We start from the raw sequence: 27237 nt of genomic DNA, 5'->3' as shown, positions 1-27237 counted from the left end.
GAAGTACGGCTTTGATCTAGTGCTTCTGAAATGTAAACAAAAGTACTTGCAGAACACAAACAAACCAATTAATTCCAATTGGGTGATTGGTAACGATTCATTTAAGTCTACATATGTAAGTCTAAATCTTCTGAGTAGCCATATTATTGACATATTTTATATAATTTTCTCAAATGGAAGATACATAAATATTATGCTTGCTTCTGAGTATGGCGTTAAACAGATACCTAAATAATATTTAGGCATATTTATCTGTTTTCCTTTGTTTTGCACCTGGTCCCCCTTGCTTTATATCTGAAATAAATAAAATATAAATGAAAAAAGAAAATAAATTTTCTCGTTAAGCACTTCATTGGTATGATTACTGCAAAATAATATGAAAAAATCTTGTCCCCTTTGTTTTATATCTGAAATTAACATATTAAGTCCTAAGTCCAATATAAACATTGCATGGGAAGTGTTGGTCTAGAATAAGAATAAAGAAGAATGTAATGAACTCAGAAGTCAGGTAATGAGAATTCGAGTTCTGGTGTTGTGCAAGGAATAAGAGGAAGTGAGCAGTGAAGGACAAGGGGAAAACAACATATGACTTCAGAAACAGCGGTTGGTAATTCGTACTTATGAGTCTCTTTTGTTTTGTCCCCCTCCCTGTTTTTATATTATTTTCGCTTCCCTTCCCTTATATTCATCTGTTTTGTCTCTTAAAGTCCACACATGAGTGAAGTCATATGATTTTTGTCTTTCTCTAATTTCACTTAGCATAATACCCGCCAGTTTCATCCACGTAGTTGCAAATGGCAAGATTTCATTTTTTTGATTGTAATTCGAAGTAGGTAGTCAGGGAAAGAGATCCAGTTCATTGGGGGCATTTAGATAGAGTTGTAAAGTAAGCATCCAGGTGAATGTGAAGCTGGAGCGTGGGTATGAGGTAGTTTGAACATGAGGACCAGACAAGAGATACAGCTTTGGACACCATTAAAGCCTTAGGTTGAAAATATAGAATCTCTTTGCCTAATCTTGATATTGTCATTCTTTTAGAGTGTCAAGCCACCTCTCCAAGAAAAGGTTACTATAAAGAGTAACAAATGCAACATTAGGAAGGAAAGAATGCTCAAATGACTGAGTTAATACATTTCTCCACCATCCTTATTTGTAATGAATGACCTAATAGTTTTTTTTTAATAGAGAAAACATAAAGTAGCTTTCTTTTTTTTTTTTAATGGCAGTCAGAAAGGATGGATTACTCAGTGTTGAATTTTGTCCATTATAGTGAATGTAATAAAACTGGGACCAAAAAAATTACAGTGCTAGATTACGTACATAAAATTAGAATAGAGAATGCTAAAAATACGTAGTAGTATATTAGATAACTCATATTTTGACTTATTTATTTTGCATCTTTGTTGATTCTGCAGATTTTACCTATGACAAACTGTCAATTCAACTCTTGCATTAAGAGACATGTATTTTTCATGATATTGTTTCATATGGCAGTATGTTGGATATCAGTCCTTTCAAGTAATCAAACTACATTGAATAGAGTCATAAACAAAAAAGCAACAATAATTTACTCTCGTTGTTAGCTTTCCCTCTGATGCATACATATTCTTTGCAAATCATTTGAACAGTATAATACATTCTTATTTTGATGAAGGGAAAAGTAAAAATTACACTTATTCTTTGGACTTGGTGAGTAAGTAAAAAAATGTTCATGTAAGAGTGTTTTGAATTATCAAAACCAAGTGTGTGTTACACCAAAATAATACTAGTCCTGCAGTATATTTTTAAGCTTTAGGAGCATCATGAGTTTTCAATACATAAAGCATTTGGTAATAAAGTCATCAAGTGTCTGGTTAGAGTTGAAGCATTGAAAGAATTCTCATCCGACCACTGAAGTAGCAAAAAACCAACCTGTTAAAGAGAGCTGTTAAAATGAGCTCTTCATACAGACACCAAAATGCTATTATGGTGGGAAAACAGGCAGTATTTATTAATCAAGTCTTACAAGTTAATATCCTTAAGGCTTACAAGTAGGTTTCCTTAAAAAGAGGTAGAACTGAGGTTTGCCCAATGGAAATGAATCAAGGATATTAAGATAAAATTAGGCATTTTTGGCTGAGCAATTTGGTATTATCTAAGTGTAACTGTGAATTAGCACTAAAAAAATAACCTATAGTTTCTCTGATGGGAAAATAAAGATTTTACTATAAAGCAGTTTTGACAGAAGCCTAGATGAGTTCCTTAAATTCATAATGCTTCTAGAAGTCTAACCTTAATTCAGGATATAATGATCTACATGGTGACATATAAGTTAATTTTATTCATGTCACAATTGGTAGTGATGGGAAAATAAGGAAATGCTGACAGTGGCCACAGCCACAAGCTATTAATTGTGATGGAACTAGTGGCCTGTGTTACCATGACCCAGGGCAGAATTTGACACTAGGCATGAAATATACATATATCAGCATTTATCTTCTTCCTAAATATATGCACATTTATTACATTATACTTTAAATGTTTATTTGTAGACTTTTTTGTGTTTATTTTTTGAAATTGAATTAAAGAAATTTGACAATCTCATGGTTTTTAATATATGCTGAGAACAAATTGGAACTTAAACATAAATTGTAAGTCAGTCCAGAGTGCTCAAATGTGTCCTGAAATTCTTTGTGTCTAGAGATAGAGGCAATTCATAAAATGTAAAGTTATCTATTAGCATTGCATATTTTTGTAATAGCACATTTTGTCGTTTTTGTTTGTTTTCTCATTGTTTTCCACTTTAGAAAGCATTTAGTGGCTTACATTTGTCATTGTTTGTGGCTGGTTTTGTTGATATTTCCTGATCAGTTTGCAAAAAGAATTATGTCTGTTTCCTTGGGAAGCATGCAGTATGACAAACAACAGTTTCGAATATTGCAAGATACCATGTTTAATCAAAATTGAACTTAGCCCATCACCATTACTGAATCAAAAGTTTGGAGGGACATTAAAAAGATTGTCTGGTTTCTTCTTCAATCTTGTATCTTTCCAAGTGCCTTTAATAGAGAGATCTAGAATCTTTTTTGTTTCTTTTGGTCCTTTTTCTTTTTTGGTCGTTCGTTAAATGGTAATAGCTTCAGCAGTATGGAGCTTTACAATTTCCTGGGATGGTTGGTTCTGTCACATTGGGTCAACTATTTGATACAATGACTATTATTCTGAGACAAGTTTGTTACAAGAATTAGACTATTGACAATTATCATTTTTATTTCTGAGGCCACCATACATCATGAAATAAGATCATCAATCTTTAAGGAAAAACTATTTTTCATTCCCAGTAAGTCAAATTGCCCTAAGGTAATATAAGTAAAGTTACTTCTACTTAACAGAGGATATACATATTTAATATGTATTTATATATATGGATATGGATATACATATATACAATATTGAGTTTTAAAAGGCTAAACAAATCCTCTAAAGATGTAAAAATATTCTGTCGTATAGAATAATCCATTTCATTAGTAGCAAATCAGAGTTTTTTAAAAATTAGTTTGGTGTTGTAAGACAATATTATACTGGCAAACATGCAGGTTGGTTCTGCTATTTCTCTGAAGTATAAGCAACCTTCCAAGAGAACTCACAAAGTGGCATTTGGCCTGGTGAATTCAAAATGACCCAGAGTTGGGTTATCAATCTTTTCTGTGTTCCAGAAGAAAGCAAACTGAGGTACTATACTAAAACACTGTGAGTCACAGAACCGAAGTATTTATTTGTGACATTGACCAGCACATCTTCCTTGTAAAGAAAGGAGTATTAATTATGCACTGTGGCACAGCATATTATTTCTAAACCTCGTGGTTTACAACATTTATTATCTCGAGAGAATTTGGGAATAGCTTAGTTGGGTCATCTGCTTTGAGGTCTCTCCCAGGCTACAATAAGATGTTGGAAGGGGCTGCAGTTTTCTCTAGACTCAACTAAGGCAGGATCCACTTCCAAGCTTTCTCACATGGCTGTTGGCATGCCTCCTCTCTTTAAGAGTGTTGGATCGAGGGCCTCGGTTCCCTTGTTGGCTATTCTCCAGAGGCCACCATCAGCTCTTTGTCACAAGGACTTTCCATAGGGCAATTCAGTACACAGCAACCTGCTTCAGTAGATCAAGCAAGTGAAAAGATCCAGAGAGAGAGAGAGAGAGAGAGAGAGAGAGAGAGCCTGCCAGCAGGAAGAAAGTCGGTTTTTATGACCTAATCTTGGAAGTGACTTTCCTTTACTTTTGCCATATTCTCTTCATCAGAAGCAAGTCCCTAGGTAGAGCCCACACTTAAAGGAGACAGGGACCACACAAGTATGAGAATATTAGGAGGCAGGGTGCATTATTGGCCATCTTAATAGTTCCTACCAAAGTGACTATGCATGCAGAAAATAAGATTGTCACATTATCTGGCAAGATTGGGATTGGAACAAGGCGTATTATATAATCAAATATTTTATGGACGCAAAAACATATCTAAAGGTAGATCAGATGTGTACCTCAATCTTTAAAGGGAACTTTATCCCTGGTAGGTGCCCTCATGAGCATTTGTAAAACTTTCCAGATTAACTGCTTTCTCTAGGCTACATTTCTAGACAAACACTGTTACCAATTTTCATATTCTTTCTTTAGGTATGATCATTCTGTCAACACATTTTCTTGTCTGTTTGTTAGTCTGTTTCTTTAATATAATTTTACACTTCACTGGGTTGATCTTTTGAGGGTTAATTTTGAAATTTAGTGCCTTTAAGGTTTACATTATTTAATAATTCTTGTATAACATGTTACTGTTCATACCCACCTACTGTCTAAATAACAGTTGATAATTCTATTAGATAAGATATAAAGAAAAGCTGTTCTCCACAAAAGTGTCATTTCTTTCATTAAAATAGTTCTCATATTTATTTAAAAAATTTGAGACTTTGTCATGTAAGGTTGTCATATGTCAAGTTTAGCACCAGACCCATATTTTGGTTCAGATTGTATAAATGTGTTAAATAAAGCTCTAGAGATTTAGAGCTTAATTCACTTACAGGTGCTTCCCTAAACAAATATAACTTTATTAAAACAGCTTATTTAGTCATGCTAGAGAAAATGGGAAAAATAGTAACTGTTAAACTTCTAAAAGAAAGATGATTTTTCCCTCCAAACTTAAAATCACTGGGGTCTGCAAGCACTGTTCTTCTGTCACCTTTTTTCCCCCAGAGATAACACGTAAGTTTATTCTGAAAACAATTTATTCACTGAGGGTTTTGACTGTGTCTTGCAATTCTGAAGGATACAAATGATTGGTTTAAAAGACCCATTTTCCTTTCCTGCAGTATCTTATTTTATCAAATAAAATCACTTTTTTTCCTACTTTCTGTTTTAATTAAGCATAGTAGATAATTTATCCACTCATCCTTCAGGTTCAGATATGCCCTCAAATGATTATTTCCTTACATACCTGTGTCTTAGTCTTTATTCCAGAAATGAATAGAAGAATGGAGAAAGTAATGAGAGATTTTTACTGTGCTTTACTTTGCTGAAGTTGGGAGGTCTCACCTTCCAAATCAGGACAAGGTAACCTAAGTACAAAGCACCCCATTCTCACTTGCTGGTACATTAACCACTGTGATGGTTTCCCACTTCTTACTAATGAAGGCTTAATTAGAACACACACACACACACACACACACACACACACACAAATACTTTACCAAAGTAGACCTACCAGCAATATAATTTTTCTTTATTTACAGAAACAAAACTTTAAAGATGTTTGTGTTCTCCTTTTATTTTGTTTTTCATAAACTTTAAAAAAATAAACTGTGTTTCAAACACAGCTAATCAGAACAGTAATTTCCTTATACCAACAAATGCACATTAGCATGCAAAATCCTCACTAACAGGTAATACAGTTAAGCAGACTTCATAAACTTCACAATTGTAAATTTACAATTAAAACATAATGGACCAATAGACCAGAATCCAGCTTATGTCCACACCCTCAGTCCAGGTTTCATGAAACTGAATCTGGTGTTTGGGGGAACTCTATTAACAAAATCACTAAGTGTCGTCTTACTATCTAATACTTGAATAGGATTTCTCAAAAGCCTAGTTGTTAAGCAGAAAATATTTACTATGAGAATACTCTCTACATAATCAGTGAAATAGTATATGTGGATAGTGGAGAGTGTATATCCTCAATGAGTTATTAACAAATAGCTGGTACCGGTGAAGTATTAAAACTTTGTATGATTTAGACAAACTATTTTATTTATTTAAGTTGTATTTGAAAGGAAACCATACTTTCAAAAAATTTAAAAAAAACTATTAAAACTCTCATATGTCCTTTACCAAGATTCATCTATTGTTAATACTTTGTCTCATGTGCTTTATAATTATTTCTATTTGTATAGTATTTTCTGAAGGATTTGAGAATAAGTTGTAAACATCGTGGCCCTTTACCTGCTATATTTACCCAAACATAAGAAGTATTTACTAAAAATAAGGGTGTTCTCTTATACATAAACACAGTATAATTATCATCTCAGTGAATACTTCATTGACACATTACTCTTATTTGATCTGATGTTGAAATTCTAATTTTGTGCTTTGACCCAATCATGTCCTTTATAGCATTTTTACAGCATTACTGAATCCAAATTAGTATCACATATTCTATTTAGTTGTTATTTCCTCTTTAGTCTCCTTGATCTTGAGCTCTTCCTTGGACTTTAAAAAATTTATAAAATTGACATTTGGAAGAATACAGTCTTAATAGAATGTTTATCATTTTCATCTGATAGTTCCTCATGAGTAGGCTCAGCTTATATATTCTAAGCCAATATACCACCCACATGAGACTGTATTTTTCTCAAGGTATGCATTCAGGGGCATATGATCTTCCCCTCATTTTGTGATCTTAATTTGATAGTTCTCTCCAGATTCCAGGCAATGTTCAAGTTACTAGAAATACACAACATCATATGGTATGTTATCTGTTGTTAAGGATATTATAGCCAGAGTTTAATCAATTTCTCTAGGATAGTGAAGCTTTTTAAAAAATTTTTTTAGAAAAAGTTTATTTATTTATTTTGAAAGAAAGAGAAAGGGTGCAAGAGTGAGAGGGAGGGAGAGAGAGAATCCCAAGCAGTCCCCACACTGTCAGCACAGAGGCCGACATAAGGCTTGAACCCAGGGACCATGAGGCTTGAACTCACGAACTCTACGATCTTGACCTGAGCCAAAATCAGGGGTCTGACACATAACTATTTGAGCCACCCGAGTGCCCTTAGGATAGCGAAGCTTTTTAAGTGTTGGCATAGTAAAAGCAACTTGAGGGGACAAGTTTGAATCCTATGACTCACAGTTGTAACAACACTTAGGTTCTAGTAATACAATATATGGGATCCAAACCCTCTCCATGAGTATAGGCTGATTATTCATGGTTAAAACATTTTGTCAGAGGGATGATTTCTTAACATTAAGTACAGAATGGCCTGTTCCCTGTTGCATAGATAAGCAGCAGACAATTGATGATGATGATTTTTTAATCAATTTTGTTTGGTTGTGGTCATGGAGGTATGGTTTTAAGAACATTGAGCTCCTACATAGATATCAGTTAATGGAACCACAGGGTCCGGATTTCTACCCCACTGGGGAAGATTCTTTTTTTTTTTTTTTTTTTTTTTTTAAATGTTTATTTATTTATTTATTTATTTATTTATTTATTTTTAATGAAATTTATTGACAAATTGGTTTCCATACAACACCCAGTGCTCATCCCAAAAGGTGCCCTCCTCAATACCCATCACCCACCCTCCCCTCCCTCCCACCCCCCATCAACCCTCAGTTTGTTCTCAGTTTTTAACAGTCTCTTATGCTTTGGCTCTCTCCCACTCTAACCTCTTTTTTTTTTTTTCCTTCCCCTCCCCCATGGGTTCCTGTTAAGTTTCTCAGGATCCACATAAGAGTGAAACCATATGGTATCTGTCTTTCTCTGTATGGCTTATTTCACTTAGCATTACACTCTCCAGTTCCATCCACGTTGCTACAAAGGGCCATATTTCATTTTTTCTCATTGCCACATAGTATTCCATTGTGTATATAAACCACAATTTCTTTATCCATTCATCAGTTGATGGACATTTAGGCTCTTTCCATAATTTGGCTATTGTTGAGAGTGCTGCTATGAACATTGGGGTACAAGTGCCCCTATGCATCAGTACTCCTGTATCCCTTGGATAAATTCCTAGCAGTGCTATTGCTGGGTCATAGGGTAGGTCTATTTTTAATTTTCTGAGGAACCTCCACACTGCTTTCCAGAGCGGCTGCACCAATTTGCATTCCCACCAACAGTGCAAGAGGGTTCCCGTTTCTCCACATCCTCTCCAGCATCTATAGTCTCCTGATTTGTTCATTTTGGCCACTCTGACTGGCGTGAGGTGATACCTGAGTGTGGTTTTGATTTGTATTTCCCTGATAAGGAGCGACGCTGAACATCTTTTCATGTGCCTGTTGGCCATCTGGATGTCTTCTTTAGAGAAGTGTCTATTCATGTTTTCTGCCCATTTCTTCACTGGGTTATTTGTTTTTCGGGTGTGGAGTTTGGTGAGCTCTTTATAGATTTTAGATACTAGCCCTTTGTCCGATATGTCATTTGCAAATATCTTTTCCCATTCCGTTGGTTGCCTTTTAGTTTTGTTGGTTGTTTCCTTTGCTGTACAGAAGCTTTTTATCTTCATAAGGTCCCAGGAATTCACTTTTGCTTTTAATTCCCTTGCCTTTGGGGATGTGTCGAGTAAGAGATTGCTACGGCTGAGGTCAGAGAGATCTTTTCCTGCTTTCTCCTCTAAGGTTCTGATGGTTTCCTGTCTCATATTTAGGTCCTTTATCCATTTTGAGTTTATTTTTGTAAATGGTGTGAGAAAGTGGTCTAGTTTCAACCTTCTGCATGTTGCTGTCCAGTTCTCCCAGCACCATTTGTTAAAGAGGCTGTCTTTTTTCCATTGGATGTTCTTTCCTGCTTTGTCAAAGATGAGTTGGCCATACGTTTGTGGGTCTAGTTCTGGGGTTTCTATTCTATTCCATTGGTCTGTGTGTCTGTTTTTGTGCCAATACCATGCTGTCTTGATGATGACAGCTTTGTAGTAGAGGCTAAAGTCTGGGATTGTGATGCCTCCTGCTTTGGTCTTCTTCTTCAAAATTCCTTTGGCTATTCGGGGCCTTTTGTGGTTCCATATGAATTTTAGGATTGCTTGTTCTAATTTCAAGAAGAATGCTGGTGCAATTTTGATTGGGATTGCATTGAATGTGTAGATAGCTTTGGGTAGTATTGACATTTTGACAATATTTATTTTTCCAATCCATGAGCAGGGAATGTCTTTCCATTTCTTTAAGTCTTCTTCAATTACCTTCATAAGCTTTCTATAGTTTTCAGCATACAGATCCTTTACATCTTTGGTTAGATTTATTCCTAGGTATTTTATGCTTCTTGGTGCAATTGTGAATGGGATCATTTTCTTTATTTGTCTTTCTGTTGCTTCATTGTTAGTGTATAAGAATGCAACTGATTTCTGGACATTGATTTTGTATCCTGCAACTTTGCTGAATTCATGTATCAGTTCTAGCAGACTTTTGGTGGAGTCTATCGGATTTTCCATGTATAATATCATGTCATCTGCAAAAAGCGAAAGCTTGACTTCATCTTTGCCAATTTGGATGCCTTTGATTTCCTTTTGTTGTCTGATTGCTGATGCTAGAACTTCCAGCACTATGTTAAACAACAGCGGTGAGAGTGGGCATCCCTGTCGTGTTCCTGATCTCAGGGAAAAAGCTCTCAGTTTTTCCCCGTTGAGGATGATGTTAGCTGTGGGCTTTTCATAAATGGCTTTTATGATCTTTAAGTATGTTCCTTCTATCCCGACTTTCTCAAGGGTTTTTATTAAGAAAGGGTGCTGGATTTTGTCAAAGGCCTTTTCTGCATCGATTGACAGGATCATATGGTTCTTCTCTTTTTTTTTGTTAATGTGATGTATCACGTTGATTGATTTGCGAATGTTGAACCAGCCCTGCATCCCAGGAATGAATCCCACTTGATCATGGTGAATAATTCTTCTTATATGCTGTTGAATTCGATTTGCTAGTATCTTATTGAGAATTTTTGCATCCATATTCATCAGGGATATTGGCCTGTAGTTCTCTTTTTTTACTGGGTCTCTGTCTGGTTTAGGAATCAAAGTAATACTGGCTTCATAGAATGAGTCTGGAAGTTTTCCTTCCCTTTCTATTTCTTGGAATAGCTTGAGAAGGATAGGTATTATCTCTGCTTTAAATGTCTGGTAGAACTCCCCTGGGAAGCCATCTGGTCCTGGACTCTTATTTGTTGGGAGATTTTTGATAACCGATTCAATTTCTTCGCTGGTTATGGGTCTGTTCAAGCTTTCTATTTCCTCCTGATTGAGTTTTGGAAGAGTGTGGGTGTTCAGGAATGTGTCCATTTCTTCCAGGTTGTCCAATTTGTTGGCATATAATTTTTCATAGTATTCCCTGATAATTGTTTGTATCTCTGAGGGATTGGTTGTAATAATTCCATTTTCATTCATGATTTTATCTATTTGGGTCATCTCCCTTTTCTTTTTGAGAAGCCTGGCTAGAGGTTTGTCAATTTTGTTTATTTTTTCAAAAAACCAACTCTTGGTTTCGTTGATCTGCTCTACAGTTTTTTTAGATTCTATATTGTTTATTTCTGCTCTGATCTTTATTATTTCTCTTCTTCTGCTGGGTTTAGGCTGCCTTTGCTGTTCTGCTTCTATTTCCTTTAGGTGTGCTGTTAGATTTTGTATTTGGGATTTTTCTTGTTTCTTGAGATAGGCCTGGATTGCAATGTATTTTCCTCTCAGGACTGCCTTCGCTGCGTTCCAAAGCGTTTGGATTGTTGTATTTTCATTTTCGTTTGTTTCCATATATTTTTTGATTTCTTCTCTAATTGCCTGGTTGACCCACTCATTCGTTAGTAGGGTGTTCTTTAACCTCCACGCTTTTGGAGGTTTTCCAGACTTTTTCCTGTGGTTGATTTCAAGCTTCATAGCATTGTGGTCTGAAAGTATGCATGGTATAATTTCAATTCTTGTAAACTTATGAAGGGCTGTTTTGTGACCCAGTATATGATCTATCTTGGAGAATGTTCCATGTGCACTCGAGAAGAAAGTATATTCTGTTGCTTTGGGATGCAGAGTTCTAAATAGATCTGTCAAGTCCATCTGATCCAATGTCTCATTCAGGGCCCTTGTTTCTTTATTGACTGTGTGTCTAGATGATCTATCCATTTCTGTAAGTGGGGTGTTAAAGTCCCCTGCAATTACCACATTCTTATCAATAAGGTTGCTTCTGTTTATGAGTAATTGTTTTATATACTTGGGGGCTCCGGTATTCGGCGCATAGACATTTATAATTGTTAGCTCTTCCTGATGGATAGACCCTGTAACTATTATATAATGTCCTTCTTCATCTCTTGTTACAGCCTTTAATTTAAAGTCTAGTTTGTCTGATATAAGTATGGCTACTCCAGCTTTCTTTTGGCTTCCAGTAGCATGATAAATAGTTCTCCATCCCCTCACTCTGAATCTAAAGGTGTCCTCAGGTCTAAAATGAGTCTCTTGTAGACAGCAAATAGATGGGTCTTGTTTTTTTATCCATTCTGATACCCTATGTCTTTTGGTTGGCGCATTTAATCCGTTTACATTCAGTGTTATTATAGAAAGATACGGGTTTAGAGTCATTGTGATGTCTGTATGTTTTATGCTTGTAGTGATGTCTCTGGTACTTTGTCTCACAGGGTCCCCCTTAGGATCTCTTGTAGGGCTGGTTTAGTGGTGACAAATTCCTTCAGTTTTTGTTTGTTTGGGAAGACCTTTATCTCTCCTTCTATTCTAAATGACAGACTTGCTGGATAAAGGATTCTCGGCTGCATATTTTTGCTGTCTAGCACCCTGAAAATCTCGTGCCAATTCTTTCTGGCCTGCCAAGTTTCAAAAGAGAGATCAGTCACGAGTCTTATAGGTCTCCCTTTATATGTGAGGGCACGTTTACCCCTTGCTGCTTTCAGAATTTTCTCTTTATCCTTGTATTTTGCCAGTTTCACTATGATATGTCGTGCAGAAGATCGATTCAAGTTACGTCTGAAGGGAGTTCTCTGTGCCTCTTGGATTTCAATGCCTTTTTCCTTCCCCAGTTCAGGGAAGTTCTCAGCTATTATTTCTTCAAGTACGCCTTCAGCACCTTTCCCTCTCTCTTCCTCCTCTGGAATACCAATTATGCGTATATTATTTCTTTTTAGTGTATCACTTAGTTCTCTAATTTTCCCCTCATACTCCTGGATTTTTTTATCTCTCTTTTTCCTCAGCTTCCTCTTTTTCCATAACTTTATCTTCTAGTTCACCTATTCTCTCCTCTGCCTCTTCCATCCGAGCTGTGGTGGTTTGCATTTTGTTTTGCATTTCCTTTAAAGCGTTTTTCAGCTCCTCGTGACTGTTCCTTAGTCCCTTGATCTCTGTAGCAAGAGATTCTCTGCTGTCCTGTATACTGTTTTCCAGCCCAGCGATTAATTTTATGACTATTATTCTAAATTCACTTTCTGTTATATTATTTAAATCCTTTTTGATCAGCTCATTAGCTGTTGTTATTTCCTGGAGATTCTTCTGAGGGGAATTCTTCCGCTTGGTCATTTTGGATAGTCCCTGGTGTGGTGAGGACCTGCAGGGCACTTCCCCTGTGCTGTGGTGTATAACTGGAGTTGGTGGGCGGGGCCGCAGTCAGTCCTGATGTCTGCCCCCAGCCCACCGCTGGGGCCACAGTCAGACTGGTGTGTGCCTTCTCTTCCCCTCTCCTAGGGGTGGGATTCACTGTGGGGTGGCGTGGCCCGTCTGGGCTACTTGCACACTGCCAGGCTTGTGATGCTGGGGATCTGGCGTATTAGCTGGGGTGGGAAGGCAAGGTGCACGGCGGGAGGGGGGGCAGGCTTAGCTCGCTTCTCCTTAGGTGATCCACTTTAGGAGGGGCCCTGTGGCAGCCGGAGGGAGTCAGATCCGCTGCCGGAGGTTTGGCTCCGCAGAAGCACAGAGTTGGGTGTTTGCGCGGAGCCAGCAATTTCCCTGGCCGGAACCGGTTCCCTTTGGGATTTTGGCTGGGGGATGGGCGGGGGAGATGGCGCTGGCGAGCGCCTTTGTTCCCCGCCAAACTGAGCTCTGTCGTCTGGGGGCTCCGCAGCTCACCCTCCCTTTGTCCTCCAGCCTTCCCGCTTTCCGAGCAGAGCTGTTAACTTATGACCTCCCAGACGCTAAGTCGCGCTTGCTGTTGGAACACAGTCCGTCAGGCCCCTCCGCTTTTGCAAGCCGGACTCGAGGGCTCTGCTTGGCCGGAGAGCCGCCCCTCCGCCCCGGCTCCCTCCCGCCAGTCCGTGGAGCGCGCACCGCCTCGCCGCCCTTCCTACCCTCTTCCGTGGGCCTCTCGTCTGCACTTGGGTCCGGTGACTCCGTTCTGCTAATCCTCTGGCGGTTTTCTGGGTTATTTAGGCAGGTGTAGGTGGAATCTAAGTGATCAGCAGGACGCGCGGTGAGCCCAGCGTCCTCCTAAGCCGCCATCTTCCTGCGCCTCTCCTGGGGAAGATTCTTGAGTTGCAGAATAAAAGACCTTTAGCATCCAGTAAAGCAGCATTATCTTAATCTCTGATAACAAATTCTTCTTTGTCCACAGAGAGCATCAACATCATCACTGAGCCTAAAATTCAGGCAGAGCCTATTCTTTAAGATACAGACAGCAAGAATGTCACTTCTCAGAGGAAATGAAATATTTTAAGCTGATCTAGCCATTTGGGAAAGTATTTTGCCTAGGGCTGGAGTTGACTAAATAACTTCAAGCCAGCGGAGATTAACCATAGTTATCTGTAGATCTTCAGATGCCTTCCCTGCATATTTTCAGCCCAGCTTTCATTACTGGTTTGTCTATTTAGCATCCTATTTAGAAAGGATGTTGTGAGTAGACCAGCTTGCCCAATGATGATCCTTTCTAGCCACAAGAAACCTACAGTCCAGTTCCACCTGCTTCAAGTTGTTGAATTGCCAAAGTTTGGGTCCCTCCTTGATTCTTGTGCTTACCTAAAGTCTGATACAAAATTCCTTCGCAAGGAATGGACAGAGTTTCCCTTTTATTATCTTTGACTAAAGCTTAGTTACCTTTCAATCTATATATTATAGCTTTAGATGATCTTCTAAAAACATGTTTTAAACTAGACTGCAGTCTGTCATTTACTTTCTTCTTTGAAGGAAACTGAGAAATATATAAAAGCAGTTTTTGATTGTAGTTTTTTTTGTCATTTTTTAAAATGTTTGTTTATTTTTGAGAGAGGGGGAGAGAGAAAGAGAAGGGGCATAGAGAAAGGGAGGAAGAGGTTCCAAAACGGGCTCCACGCTGAGAGCAGAGAGCCCAGTGTGGGGCTGGAACTCAGGAACTCTGAGATCATGACCTGAGCCGAATCCAGAAGCTTAACCAACTGAGCCACACAGGCGCCCCTTGTCATCACTATTAACTACAATCAAGAGCTTTACTTCATACTAGCCTAGTAATAAACATGATATTATCTGCTCTGATTTCTAATGAGCTGGGCCGTATTGTTTCTTTAGGTAGCATATTACCTACAGCTTGTACTAGTATATTTGGCTTGTATAGACAGAATACACTTGTTGCAGTGCTCTTGTATACACAGCCCATGCCCACTCTCTAGAATAGCACTAGGTACTTATGCAGAAAGCATTCCAAAAGGATCTGGGGTCCAGTTGTTTCTCACTTTGACCCAACTCTGTGGGCCTCACGTTACGCAGCCATAACCCCGAGTTACATAAAATTCAAAATCTGTTGTAAATTTTTCAGTTTTTACTGTTTAATTATATTTGAACACAACCTTCAATATAACTTCTGGAAATTTCTTGGACCGTTAGTTAACTGCATTTCATGAGAAGAAATGATATTTACTCAGAATCCTCTCATAAAAGGGCCTCTGCTGAACATCAATCTCTCTTAAAATATTTCTCATGTAAATGTAGACTTTGTGTCTCTGCTTCTTTGCTTTAGCAGTCGCAGAATGTTCTTACTCTAAATATAAAGTTATAAAAAAAAGCAAGAAACAATATTTTCTTTAATTAGCTTCTTCCTTTGGGGGTTTTAGAAGAGGGGTTATGACTTGACAAAGATCCTTCCCATCTGTTCCTGTTTGTTTGCTTTTATTTTGACTTCCTCTCGTTGTCTTATCAAATATCACATGAATCATTAACATTTGTTTTCATCACTTGTTTTGGTTTCTCTTACTTTGTATGATTAAGACATGATGTTGAGAGAGGCTCAGGGCTAATATTAACCTAATAGTCTTTAAGTAAATATTAAAGTTTCTGGATACATGATCTTATATGTTTGCCTCTGTCATGTTAATATTTTCCTCAGCTCTGGAGTAGTGAGATATGTGTACATACAACTGTTTTGTGAAAGCAGCAAATTTTGTTAGATTACAGGTGTCTGGATATAAGTTTTGAAAAAAATAGATGCCATTTTTAATAAAGCTACTTCCTAACAGGAAATGTAATTTATTAAGCCTTTGTGCAAAAAAACATGTAAGAGATCCTTGTGGATATTTGCAAGGGAGTTCTATTCAAAACTAGAATATATATCTATTTGCACGTTATACAATACCTTTCACTAGCAGACTCCCTTTTTCATACAATGAAAGAATTGGATTTCTGGTGTCACCCAACTAAGCAATTTGAAATTGTTCCAACTTGTATGCTATCTTCTAGTATAAAATCTTATTATATAATGTCGTTGATATTGAACAAGTTTTGTTAGTTTTAAAAATAAATGATCAAGCTATTCGATACTCTAGTTTTAGAATATATGTAGAAATAAAGCGAAATTCTATGTCTGTCTATATGTATTAGATATTTCCAATAACTACATATAATAATACCTGCAAAAGCATTATATCAAAACAGTAAAATTAATACATGAACACAAAACAAGCCAAAATTGGAAATTTTGTGACAGATTCCCTATTTCTTCCTCAACCACAGCAAATAATACATTTAATGGTATATACTATCTGCTTAATGATCTGATCTGATGGCTTCAACTTTACTATTAAAACCTGAGATCCATTTTTACGAGGAATTTTTAAAAATTTAACTCATTATCTATAGAGCTAAATCTTCATTGTAACGATAAATATCATACAAAACTTTACACCTGCAGTAAACTATTCTGTGATGTAGATAATTTCTTACACACCAAATTATAGCTGTAAGCATCAAATCACAATGAACTTTGGAACTATTAGGAATTTGTAATTTAAATCGTTTCATTCACTCCCTACTCCCCAATGCTCTTAATTAGAACAGACTTTTTAATTAAGTACTCCCATGCACAAAGTGTAGCTTGATGATTTTTCTGTCATATCAAACTCCCATACAAAAGCAAATAATCATAGTGTTAAAGGAGGATTTTTTTTTTAAATCAAACCATCAGAATTCTAGTTCTTGTTTCAATTTATTCAGTTGAAATTCTGCACACCAAAAGAAAGACCTTGTCTTGGGGAATACAACGAGGAATAGATCCACAAGGCAGGAAGGCTGATGGTACTGAGATTCAATCTCTTACCTCTACAAGTCAGAGATAATGTATTTCCTCCAGTGAGGGTCCAATTGCTTATTAAAGGGAAGCAACATAGTGGAATGGTTGTAAAATTTGGATTCACACAAATATCAAATCACTACTTGCAAGCTCTGTGAAAATGTGCAAGAGACTTAAGTTTTTCAAGCTTAGTAGCCTACTTTTAAAAGGCACTGAGAAGACCTATTATGTTCAGTTGTTGGGAAGTTTAGAGTTAAAATCTGTAAGTGACTTGAACACAAGTGCTCAGAAAATATTAACTATGCTAATAATAATCATCATTTCCTTTATTGCTAATTTAGGTGATCTTAAAGAAAAGCTCTCATCCATTCGAAATATCAAGGAATAATTGTTTGGTAAACCTGGCATCAGGAAGAAACAGAAAACTATCTTTCTGTGGTCACCACGTGTAGAAATAGATAAGTACAATATGAGAAAGGGTGGATAGGTGTGAGATTGTCTAGTTAGAAGGTGAGTAGAATGCACAAAGGGCAGCCCTTAAAACAAAATATATAAATTAGACCTCTGAGTTTGCAGATCAAACCACACACCTCTGCATAACAAAGTCTTAGCTGTGGAAGTACTCCAGCAATCATAATGACCTTCATTCGGTAGCTCGTTTTTGTAGGGCCTTCTCTATGGCCCCATGGCTTTGTGTGCTGTTTCAAGACTCAAGGAAGGGAAGTATTGAAACCATTATTATATAACATAAAAACATAGTCAGTTTGAATTATGGGCCCATATATCTTTCCTAGCACCCTTACCATTCTACTTTCACTCAGGTGGTTTGTTATCAAAAGCCTGAGATCGACCTGTGGTCCCATAATTCAGAGGCCTGTTGTTAGCTCTCTGGGTACATAACACATGGGGCTGTTTGCTGTGGATTGCAGACCAGTTTAACTTCTCTGGAACAATATAAAATTAGTTAAAACTTTTTTTTTTCCTTACAGACTTTGAATTATCTGTAAGTATGTTTCAATAAATGTGACAAAATCACAAAGTAGAACTGATTTGAAAGTTAAGCTTTGCAGTCAAAAGGAGAGTGAGTTACTCTTCAGGGTCTGTCTTTGCCTGGTGTATATCTGCTTCCAGTTAATTCTAAGGCAGATAATCTCTGAGGCCTACGTATTATTTAATCATGAAACGGCCTTAACTGTAGCAGGTGGGGTCTGTTTTATAGCTGGCATCTTTAATGCTTGATGCATTTGTCCATCTGTTAGGAACATTAGTCAAAAATGCAAGGAGTCATTTATTAAAAATGGAATTATAGTAGATCAGATACTGAGCACATAAATATAATGCATATAATTTTTATAAATGTATTTCGTATATGATCTATGGTAAAGATGCTTACAAAATAATTATTTCTTTTATACTTTTAAATGAATATAGTTTAATTTTAAAATTAATTTCAGGGGCACCTGGGTGGCTCAGTCAGTTAAGTGCCCAACTCTTGATCTCAGCTCAGGTTATGATCTCACAGTCCTTTGGATCAAGCCCTGCATCAGGCTCTGTGCTGACGGCATGGAGCCTGCTTGGGATTCTCTCTCTCTCTCTCTCTCTCTCTCTCTCTCTCTTTTCCCCTCCTCATCTTGTGTCCGTGCTTTCTCTCTCTCAAAATAAATAAATAAAATTAAAAAGAAAGTTTCAAAAAATAAAAATAAATAAAATTTGGTTTCAGATAGACTTTGAAATTTTTATACTGGGGGCACCTGGCTGACTCAGTTGATAAAGCATACACCTCTTGATCCTGGAGTCATACGTTCAAGCCCCACATGGGGCATGGAATCTACTTTAAAAAGATAAAAAAATAAGAAATAAATTTCTGGCATGCCAAAGATAATTATTTTTATGTTAATATATTGATTCATTTCCCCAAAAGTTTAACATGTGGGATTGCTTTAAACTTTTAAGGCAAGCATCATGCTGAACACTGTCATTCTAATACCGATGGGAGTAATACTGATGGGCTGCTGCTTGTGTGGATCTCACCATGTAGTAGGCTCCCAAATGCAACTTCAAAGTGAGACAAGTATTATGGATTTAATTCCTAGGATGTTTGTACTGGAGAATAAATAGGAGCTCTCTGTTTAGAGAAGTTCCATAGAGGAGAGCAGGAAGGGAATCAGGGAAGGAGGAAGTACTTATCTTCTAGGTTTCTGAAAGGAAGAACAGGACTAAATACTCCAACACAGCACAGAGCTTGGTGTGTCATAGAATGCACAGGAGAGTCACGGTCATGGAGTGAGGGGAGAATGGTAACAGATAAGATTAGAGAGGAAAATACTAGATATTTGAATTTGGAGGAAGTTGAGAATGTCTCTCGTCCAAATATCTAATGCTGGAATGCTAGGAAACATTGTGTTTTTTTGTTTGTTTTGTTTTGTTTTGTGTTTCCTTAAAGTAAGAATGGGAACAATACTCTCAACATAATTGACTACATAGCAGAAATGATGAGATAGCTAAAAGGAGAAAGTAGGGATAAAGTAATTAAAGGCTAAGAATTAGAAACTTTGGTAAAAATATTAGTACTCTGCTTTTTAGGTTGCTTTTGAATCCTCTATTGCTAGATTTTTATAAAATGTATGTTGCTTTATGTAGTAAAAACTCATTAGGATCAAAGTTATCTTTAAAAAGGTCCAATTGTGGGGCGCCTGGGTGGCTCAGTCAGTTAAGTGTCTGACTTCGACTCAGGTCATGATCTCACAGTTTGTGAGTTCGAGCCCTGCATCAGGCTCTGTGCTGACAGCTCAGAGCCTGGAGCCTGCTTCGGATTCTGTGTCTCCTCCTCTCTCTGCCCCTCCCATGCTCATGCTCTGTCTCTCTCTGTTTCTCAATAGTAAATAAAAAAAACTTAAAAAAAAATAAAAGTGTCCAATTGTTAGCCACATTGTACTAAATATATGAAAGGCTGAAATTTTAGCTTATTTTATAATACCAAGTTTATTCGGATTATTTACAAAGTAATTATTAGGAACTCCTGCTAAACTGAAACTAGAAAGTTACATATATATATAATGTGTATATAGATGGTATATTTATGTATGATGTAAGTGAGAAAATTAGTTTTGTCTCAGAGGTGGCTGTAATCAAGCCAAGCAAACAGAAGAAATCACACCATGTTCCATGCAAAAACAATAAATATTTTATAATCTGTTAATATAGTACTGACATATCCTTACTTAGAAAGAAAGAAATTTTCATCAAAATGTTATGGTTTTGATATTGGTATTTGATTAATATTTGATTTAGGAAATTTCTATATTTGCTGTAATAGTGTAATAGCTACTTCTGAGTTATAGTAATATATAGTATTAATGAAAGATTATCATTACAGGTCAGGAGGTAAAATGTTTTTAGACAGCATATCTAGGATGATTATCTAGCATAGTTTTGTATGCCTTTAAGTCATTGTTCAAAAATAGTGTTCAGTTGGATTAATAATATATTTGCATTGGTGAATCTCAGATTATATCATATATCCAAATGTGTATGCTACTTATGGGGAACAGACAGTCATTGTCATTATTATATGTTTCATATATTAAAGTTTGCTGATACATGATTATTGATTGATTATTTAGAGACTTCCAAGTAAATATTATTATTAAAGTTTAACTGGATTGATTTTACAGAGGCAACCAATACTTGATACACCTTATTAGAAATTAGCAAGTATGGGGTGTGGGGGGCGGTACCTGGGTGACTCAGTCATTTTATGTGTCAACTCTTGATTTTGGTTCAGGTCATGATCTCATGGTTTGTGGGATTGAACCCCACTTTGGACTCAGTGCTGACAGCATGGGACCTGCTTGGGATTCACTTTCCCTCTCTCTCTGCCCCTCTCTGGCTTGCTTGGGTGTGAGCGTGCACACGTGCTCTCTCTCTCTTACTCTAAATAAATAAGTAAATAATAGATAAATAACAAAAAAATAGCCAGTATGAGAGTAATCTCACGGACATTCTTTTGCATGTGGCTGAAGTCAAATGGTGGATTTTATTTTATTTATTTTTTTAAACATTTTTTTAACGTTTATTTATTTTTGAGACAGAGAGGGACAGAGCTTGAACGGGGGAGGGTCAGAGAGAGAGGGAGACACAGAATCCGAAACAGGCTCCGGGCTCTGAGCTGTCAGCACAGAGCCCGACGCGGGGCTGGAACTCACGGACCGCAAGATCATGACCTGAGCCGAAGTCAGACGCTTAACTGACTGAGCCAGGCAAATGGTGGATTTTAAATGATAACAGTATAATAAGTTAAATATGTATTTATATTTATGTGATTTATTTGTTTCAATATCTATTTTGTTTAAATCTCACAAAACCTGTCTCTGATTCATTCATTCATTCATTCAACACATGTTTATTGAATATGTGCCAGGTTATTGGGATATATCAATGAACAAAACAGAGTCTGTGACATCTGAGAGGTACAACTGACAATTTAGGCTAAAATAAAACATAGTAGGACTGTAGAAATTTGGGCACACCAATATTTCTAAGTAAAAAACTATTTAACATTGGTTTTAAGTTCCTTACTGATTACTATATCTACTACAGGTCATGTGAGAGAATGCAATTAGCTTAGTGTTAAAGATGAGGACCTGCAAATATTTGGACTATATATTTCTATTTGCTGGATTTAGTGTAGGTGATTTCTGTTTCTTTATATTTCAGCTTTTGGAGTTATCAGTCATTTTGCAAACATTTACATGGCAATATGCATTTTTAAAAATGCTTGGAAAATTTTCTTTTCAGATTACCTTCTACTGTAGGTCTTAAAACTTGGAATTTAGATATATTTTCTATAAATACAGTAAAACTTTGGTTTGTGAGCGTTATTCCTTTCAGAAACATACTTGTAATCCAAAGCACTCGTATATCAAAGCGAATTTCAAGAACCTTTGCCTCATTTGTGATCATGTGACGTTCAGTGTCACATACTACTGGTATTGTAAGACATCACTCATTTATCAAGTTAAAATTTATTAGAAATGTTTGCTGGTCATGTAGAACACTTGCAGAACAGGTTACTCGCAATCCAAGGTTTCACTATATATCCAAAGTTAGTCCACACCACAATGTTGGCAGTTTAGAGGGTGTTACAGTTGAGAAATGAGTTTACATTTTGTTTTTTTTTTTTCCCCTGGATTTTTAATTTCCCATTTCTTATTTTGCTTCATTCAAATGTGTTTATTGAATGTGTCCAATATTTGACTTGCTTTTCTTTTTCACATGACTGTGAGTTTCTCAGTTGGTAAAAGTTGAGTAATATATTTCCATCTTACCATTTAATTATTTGGTTAATTTCATTTCAAGGAGGAAAGACTATATAGCTCATTGATAGTGATGAAATAACCTAGGTGGCTTTCATATAAATAGCAACAAATGTGCACAATTGTTACATTACATGGTATATTTAACAACACTGCTAAGGAGTGTGATGGGAGCTTAGTTTTTCTTGATGGAGATACACCTGAGTGCATTCAGAGAGGCTTTGTTTCTGCAAGCTTGGAGGAAGTAATTGTCATTCAACAGAAATCAACTAGCTTTGCATATCAGTAACACACACACACACACACACACTCTTATTTATTTTCTGAGTGCTCTGGAACTGATATCAAAATAGCAAATATATATTTATGAGAAACTCTGTATTCTTTTTGATCACATAAACTCCATGTAATTTCGAAATTAACATTGAGAATATGTGAAAAAATGTTACTTCCTAAACAAATGAAGATAGAATAAGATACACAAATTTTATAGCAGCCTACTTAGTTATTATATTCACATTTGTCTCCCAAATGTCATGTAATTAATTATTTTTTATTGTTCACTTTTAGATGGAAGACTGTATTTGAAAACTACTGTCATGTACTGAATCTTTCCTGTTGAAGAAATTCCATGTTATAGTAAAGAACTTTGCAGACATTCGTCATTTGAAAGTTCAGAAAAAATAAAGTCCTTTTACGGGAACTTCCTCAATTTTGTGTATTAATGTTCTTTAAAAGTTTAAGTATTCTACAAAGTTTCCTCCATTGATTTTCACCTGTGGTTCATACCAGAGACCTGAGAATGTTTGTAAATGTACAAGTATCAACTTCTTACAGTTAATAACTGCAACTTTGCTGCTGGACACTTGTATACTGAGTTAAAGACAGGTCTGAATAAGACCTAGCTTTGTTTTTTTTAATGGAATGAACCATTTTCTTCCTCTGAAAATTCTGTATCTGAGCACATCAAGAGACTCTTGTAGCAGTGGTCACCCAGACTTACAGAATTATGTCCTCCAGAAACCAGCAAGAACACTTGGAAATGAACTTGTAGGGGGCATAGAGGATTCCTAAAAAAAAAAAAAAAAAAAAAAAAAAAAAAAAAAAAAAAAAAAAAAAAAAAAAAAACACAAAAAACACAAAAAAATCAATAAATCAAAGAGTAATATTCTATTACATTTGATTTTAAACTAATTGTGGGTTTTCTCCTGAAAATTTTTTTCACATATTCCAAAAGACCAACAAATGGATGCTGACAACAACCCAGTGAAATAACATTTTGCATATCTGAAAAGAAGCATTGAATATAAGCCAAAAGGTTTCACTGAAGGTCTTTTTTCTTAAAAAAAAAATAATAAATGTAACATGTTTTCATTCCGAACTGGTAGTGGTATATAGAATTTAAAATAAGAATGATGCTTCTTATTCAAACTGTTGGTCACATGTACAGTATATAAACATAAAACATACAAGGAAGGTATTATGTATGCAGTAGTATACTAGAGTTTAGGAAAATGAGAATTTTAGAAAATATGTTTTGTCACCCTGTTAGTCAGAAAGACATCTTTCTGGTTTTAACGCATGCAGGCATGTAAATATTTGTCTGGAGTCACAGTATTAATGAATGAGATCTTAAGCATCTGGTGACATCAGAACTCTGTGTCAGCCACTTTTATTTGTATATTGAACCCTAGTTAGTGCCCCAAACTGCACTATTGAGAATGGATTGTGGCTGAACAGTAAATCAAAACACCAGAAATATTTTTATATGTTAATGTCATATTATGTTAATGTTGCTGAAAAACAAAACCTAACAAACCCTTGATGTATCAGTCCAATACCATGTAGCGCTGAGTGATAAAGTTAAAATGTGTTGTGCTTCCCCCCCTGGTCAGAGGGAAGGGTGCCTATGTGTTATTTTCACTGTCTTTTTGAAAGTTACAATATGTGTTTTCACTTTTGTGCAGATAACTGGAAGTAAAGCTGCAAACAGTGCTTATTACCCACTGAAGTTACCTTCTCTTTGTTTTTACTAATCTGGAGTTCCACCTTTAAAGACTGATATTATGAATCAGTACAGTCACTGTACATTTTATGATTTTGCTGTCATCTTAAGATTTTATGATCATAACATTATTTATTACCATAAATAGCAAAATCCTAAATGTCCAAGAAAGCTAGCTTAAAAATGTTTAAGGATAGTTCCAATTCGGTATTAATTATTCGGTTAAGAAAAATTAACACCGTAGATACTCTGGCACTAAGCTTCTATAGTTTTTAGGTCTTCCTTGCAATACTGGAACATATTTCTTTTGTGTAGTTCACTATTAACCAGCTGAGTCCATTTTTTAATACAATAATAAAGTTATGTATACAGTTCCTATTTTAGCTTGCTTGAAAGGGAGCAATGTTTTTATTTAAAATACTGTTAGTAAATGCTTTGTAGAAACTTGATTTCCTATGCATAGTTCTTCCATAACCATCTTTTGTTGTTTGAGCACAAGAGATTCTATTCCTTGTTGTCTGTATTTCTTGCTTTTCCCTGGATGCAGTCTTTAAAGGATTACAACACTTAAAATTGGAGGGACTTGTGGCAAGCTTTTGAATCATACATTTTTTAAAAGATTTTTTAAAAAGCCTACAACTGAACCTAAGTAGTAGAATCAGCCATTGCTCTGCTCCTTGCATAGAGTCACCTGTTAAGTAGGTTAAATAGTTTTAAAATGCATACTTTCAAGACCTTTGAGAATGCTTTAGTGTTTGGTTTGATATAAAAGGAATTTTAGCAAGGATTAAAGAAAGAAGCTACAGCTATATGTTAAGAGAAAATCTTACTAACATGTTGTAAATATTACAATTCACGAAATGTTATTTTAAGTCTGTAACTTAAGTTTTTTTTTTTTCTTTTTTAGTTATACAGGTTGGTTTGAAATTTGTTTGTTTTGGGGTTTTTTTTCGTATAAACAAGTAAAATTGTGCCCATTTTATGGTTTCCATGCTTTTGTAATCCTAAAAATATTAATGTCTAGTTGTTCTATATTATAACCACATTTGCGCTCTATGCAAGCCCTTGGAACAGAACATACTCATCTTCATGTAGGACCTATGAAAATTGTCTATTTTTATCTATATATTTAAAGTTTTCTAAAAATGATAAAAGGTTATTACGAATTTTGTTGTACAAAATCTGTACAAAAATCTGTTTTTACATCATAATGCAAGAATTGGAAATTTTTCTATGGTAGCCTAGTTCTTTGAGCCTGGTTTCAATGTGAGAACCACGTTTACTGTTATTGTATTTAATTTTCTTTTTTCTTTTCAACAATCTCCTAATAAAACTGTCTGAAATCTCCCTGTGACTTTATTTACAGTTCGTCTTTATTAAATTTTGTGAAATGCATAGCATTGAAGGAATATTTACTTTCTAATGGGAGGCATCTAAAAACAACATAAGTCAGCTCTTTGCAATGCGAGGGGAACAATGCTCAATGATTTTATTTAACATGCAACTGCTTCTATCTCTAATATGAATTACTGTGGTGAAAAACATCATAAAAGCACACTCTGTAGTTATTGTTTAACAAGCAGATTTTCCATATTTTGTTTCTTGCCAGCTAAGCAAACTGCCCACATATACATGATTTATTTATGTACATTTCTCAGTTTATGAAGCTGTTATTTGTACCCTTTTCCTTTATATTCTTATATTCCCATGATTCTTATTTCACAAAGCTTTGTGCTGAATAATGTAAAGTAGACATGTTGATGGAACAAAATATATTATTCCCATATCTATGAGAGTGTAGATTTGTAACTCTAACTTAGTGTTTTGCTTTCGATCTCTATCATTGGAAAAAAATGTCTTTAAAAACTTTGAAGTTCCAATATCGTTTAATAATATATACACATTTTCATCAATCCAAAATGCTGCATTTGAAGAAATATTGGGTTACTATCTCTGTTAATATTCTAAACATTCCCAAGAGAATGGAAAATGGACTTTTTTTCTGTCAAAAGAAATCATTTCACTGAATTAACAAAACATGATTTTTCCCTAATAAAAGCTTAAAATGTTTATGTGACCATAACAAACACATTTTTGTCTTCTGTCTTCATATGTTTGTGCCAGTAAGACTTGTACTAGAGCATCAAACAGTCTTTGGATGTCAGTGGAATTGGGTAATGATTTAAGGTTTTTCCCATGTGTTCTCATTGGGACTAGCAAATTTACAATATGAACAACAACTATTACTAGAAGAGAGTAAATTACAAATAAAAGGTGTGTGGATTGCATTTTTACAATATGGGAAGTAGAGATGTTAATCGAATTCAAACGTTATTGTAAATGGCATTGTAAAAACTATCACTTCTCCTCATGTGTAGGCTTGGTGCTAAAATTTATCTTCAATATGTACAAGTGGTATATAAAACCTGAACTGATCCTCATCTATTCATTTAAACAGATTCATTAATAAAGTCTCTATTCTGCACAAAGCACTGTGCTAGATGTAATGACTGAAGTGAAAAACTCAGCTGTTGTCCCAGAGGAGCTTGTAATTTTTTTAGAATAGGAAATTTTACTTTCAGCAAGAAAGGATTCATTGAGCCTCTTCTAATGTGTTGTGGACATGGAACAGGTATTAAGAGGGTTCCGACTCAGACACCTTCCCTCGAAGTGGTGACAGTGACCCGACTTACACATTCATCTAGAGAATAACTCATGTTTTGTGAGTCAAACAACATTTTGTGTAGGGATTGAGAAAAGGGATGGATGCATTTTCCTCTAGGTAAAATATGATACCAGGTATTCTTTTCATGTTATGTTTCATTTATTTCAATCAGATTACTTGTCTTACCAATGCTCGCCAACTTTATTTTTAAGGTAAGTAGGCTGTTTAATCACAAAATAAGTTATTATCAACAATAAATTCCTACTATGTTGGGACTTTTGAGTATTAGTTATAATATCCAATTTTTATGACCTAGCATCTATATACCTTGGGTAAAATGGCCTGCATTGATTCAAACACAGAGCATAAATGTTTAAATGCCAAATGAGTCCATTGGGCAATGAGTGACATTTGTAGTGGCAGCATCATTTGTATTTATAGGTTAATGAGCAGGAGGTTTTGAACTGAACCATCGAATCAGGACTCCTTTGGTTGGAGTAACAAAAATTGATTCCTGCAGGGTTCCTCTACTACTCTCACCCCTGTGCTTCTCCTAGTGACTGTTTTCTTCTTCCTCTCA

The 27237-nt window shown here is 35.8% G+C and overlaps 1 protein-coding gene across 1 annotated transcript in view; it reads left to right on the top strand.

Annotated features, from left to right (window-relative positions):
- Nucleotides 1–25346, top strand: part of DACH1 (dachshund family transcription factor 1) — a 440456-nt gene extending 415110 nt beyond the window's left edge. The window contains 1 exon segment of the mRNA XM_030311912.1: nucleotides 22558–25346. Within this exon segment, the coding sequence (XP_030167772.1) occupies nucleotides 22558–22595 (38 nt within the window). The 3' untranslated portion in view covers nucleotides 22596–25346.
- Nucleotides 25347–27237: the final 1891 nt, after the last annotated feature.

The sequence above is a fragment of the Lynx canadensis genome, chromosome A1 (genome assembly GCF_007474595.2).
Source record: "Lynx canadensis isolate LIC74 chromosome A1, mLynCan4.pri.v2, whole genome shotgun sequence".
Classification (NCBI taxonomy): domain Eukaryota; kingdom Metazoa; phylum Chordata; class Mammalia; order Carnivora; family Felidae; genus Lynx; species Lynx canadensis.
The sequence above is the reverse complement of the archived record's forward strand: the minus strand, read 5'-3'. Positions and strand labels throughout refer to the sequence as shown.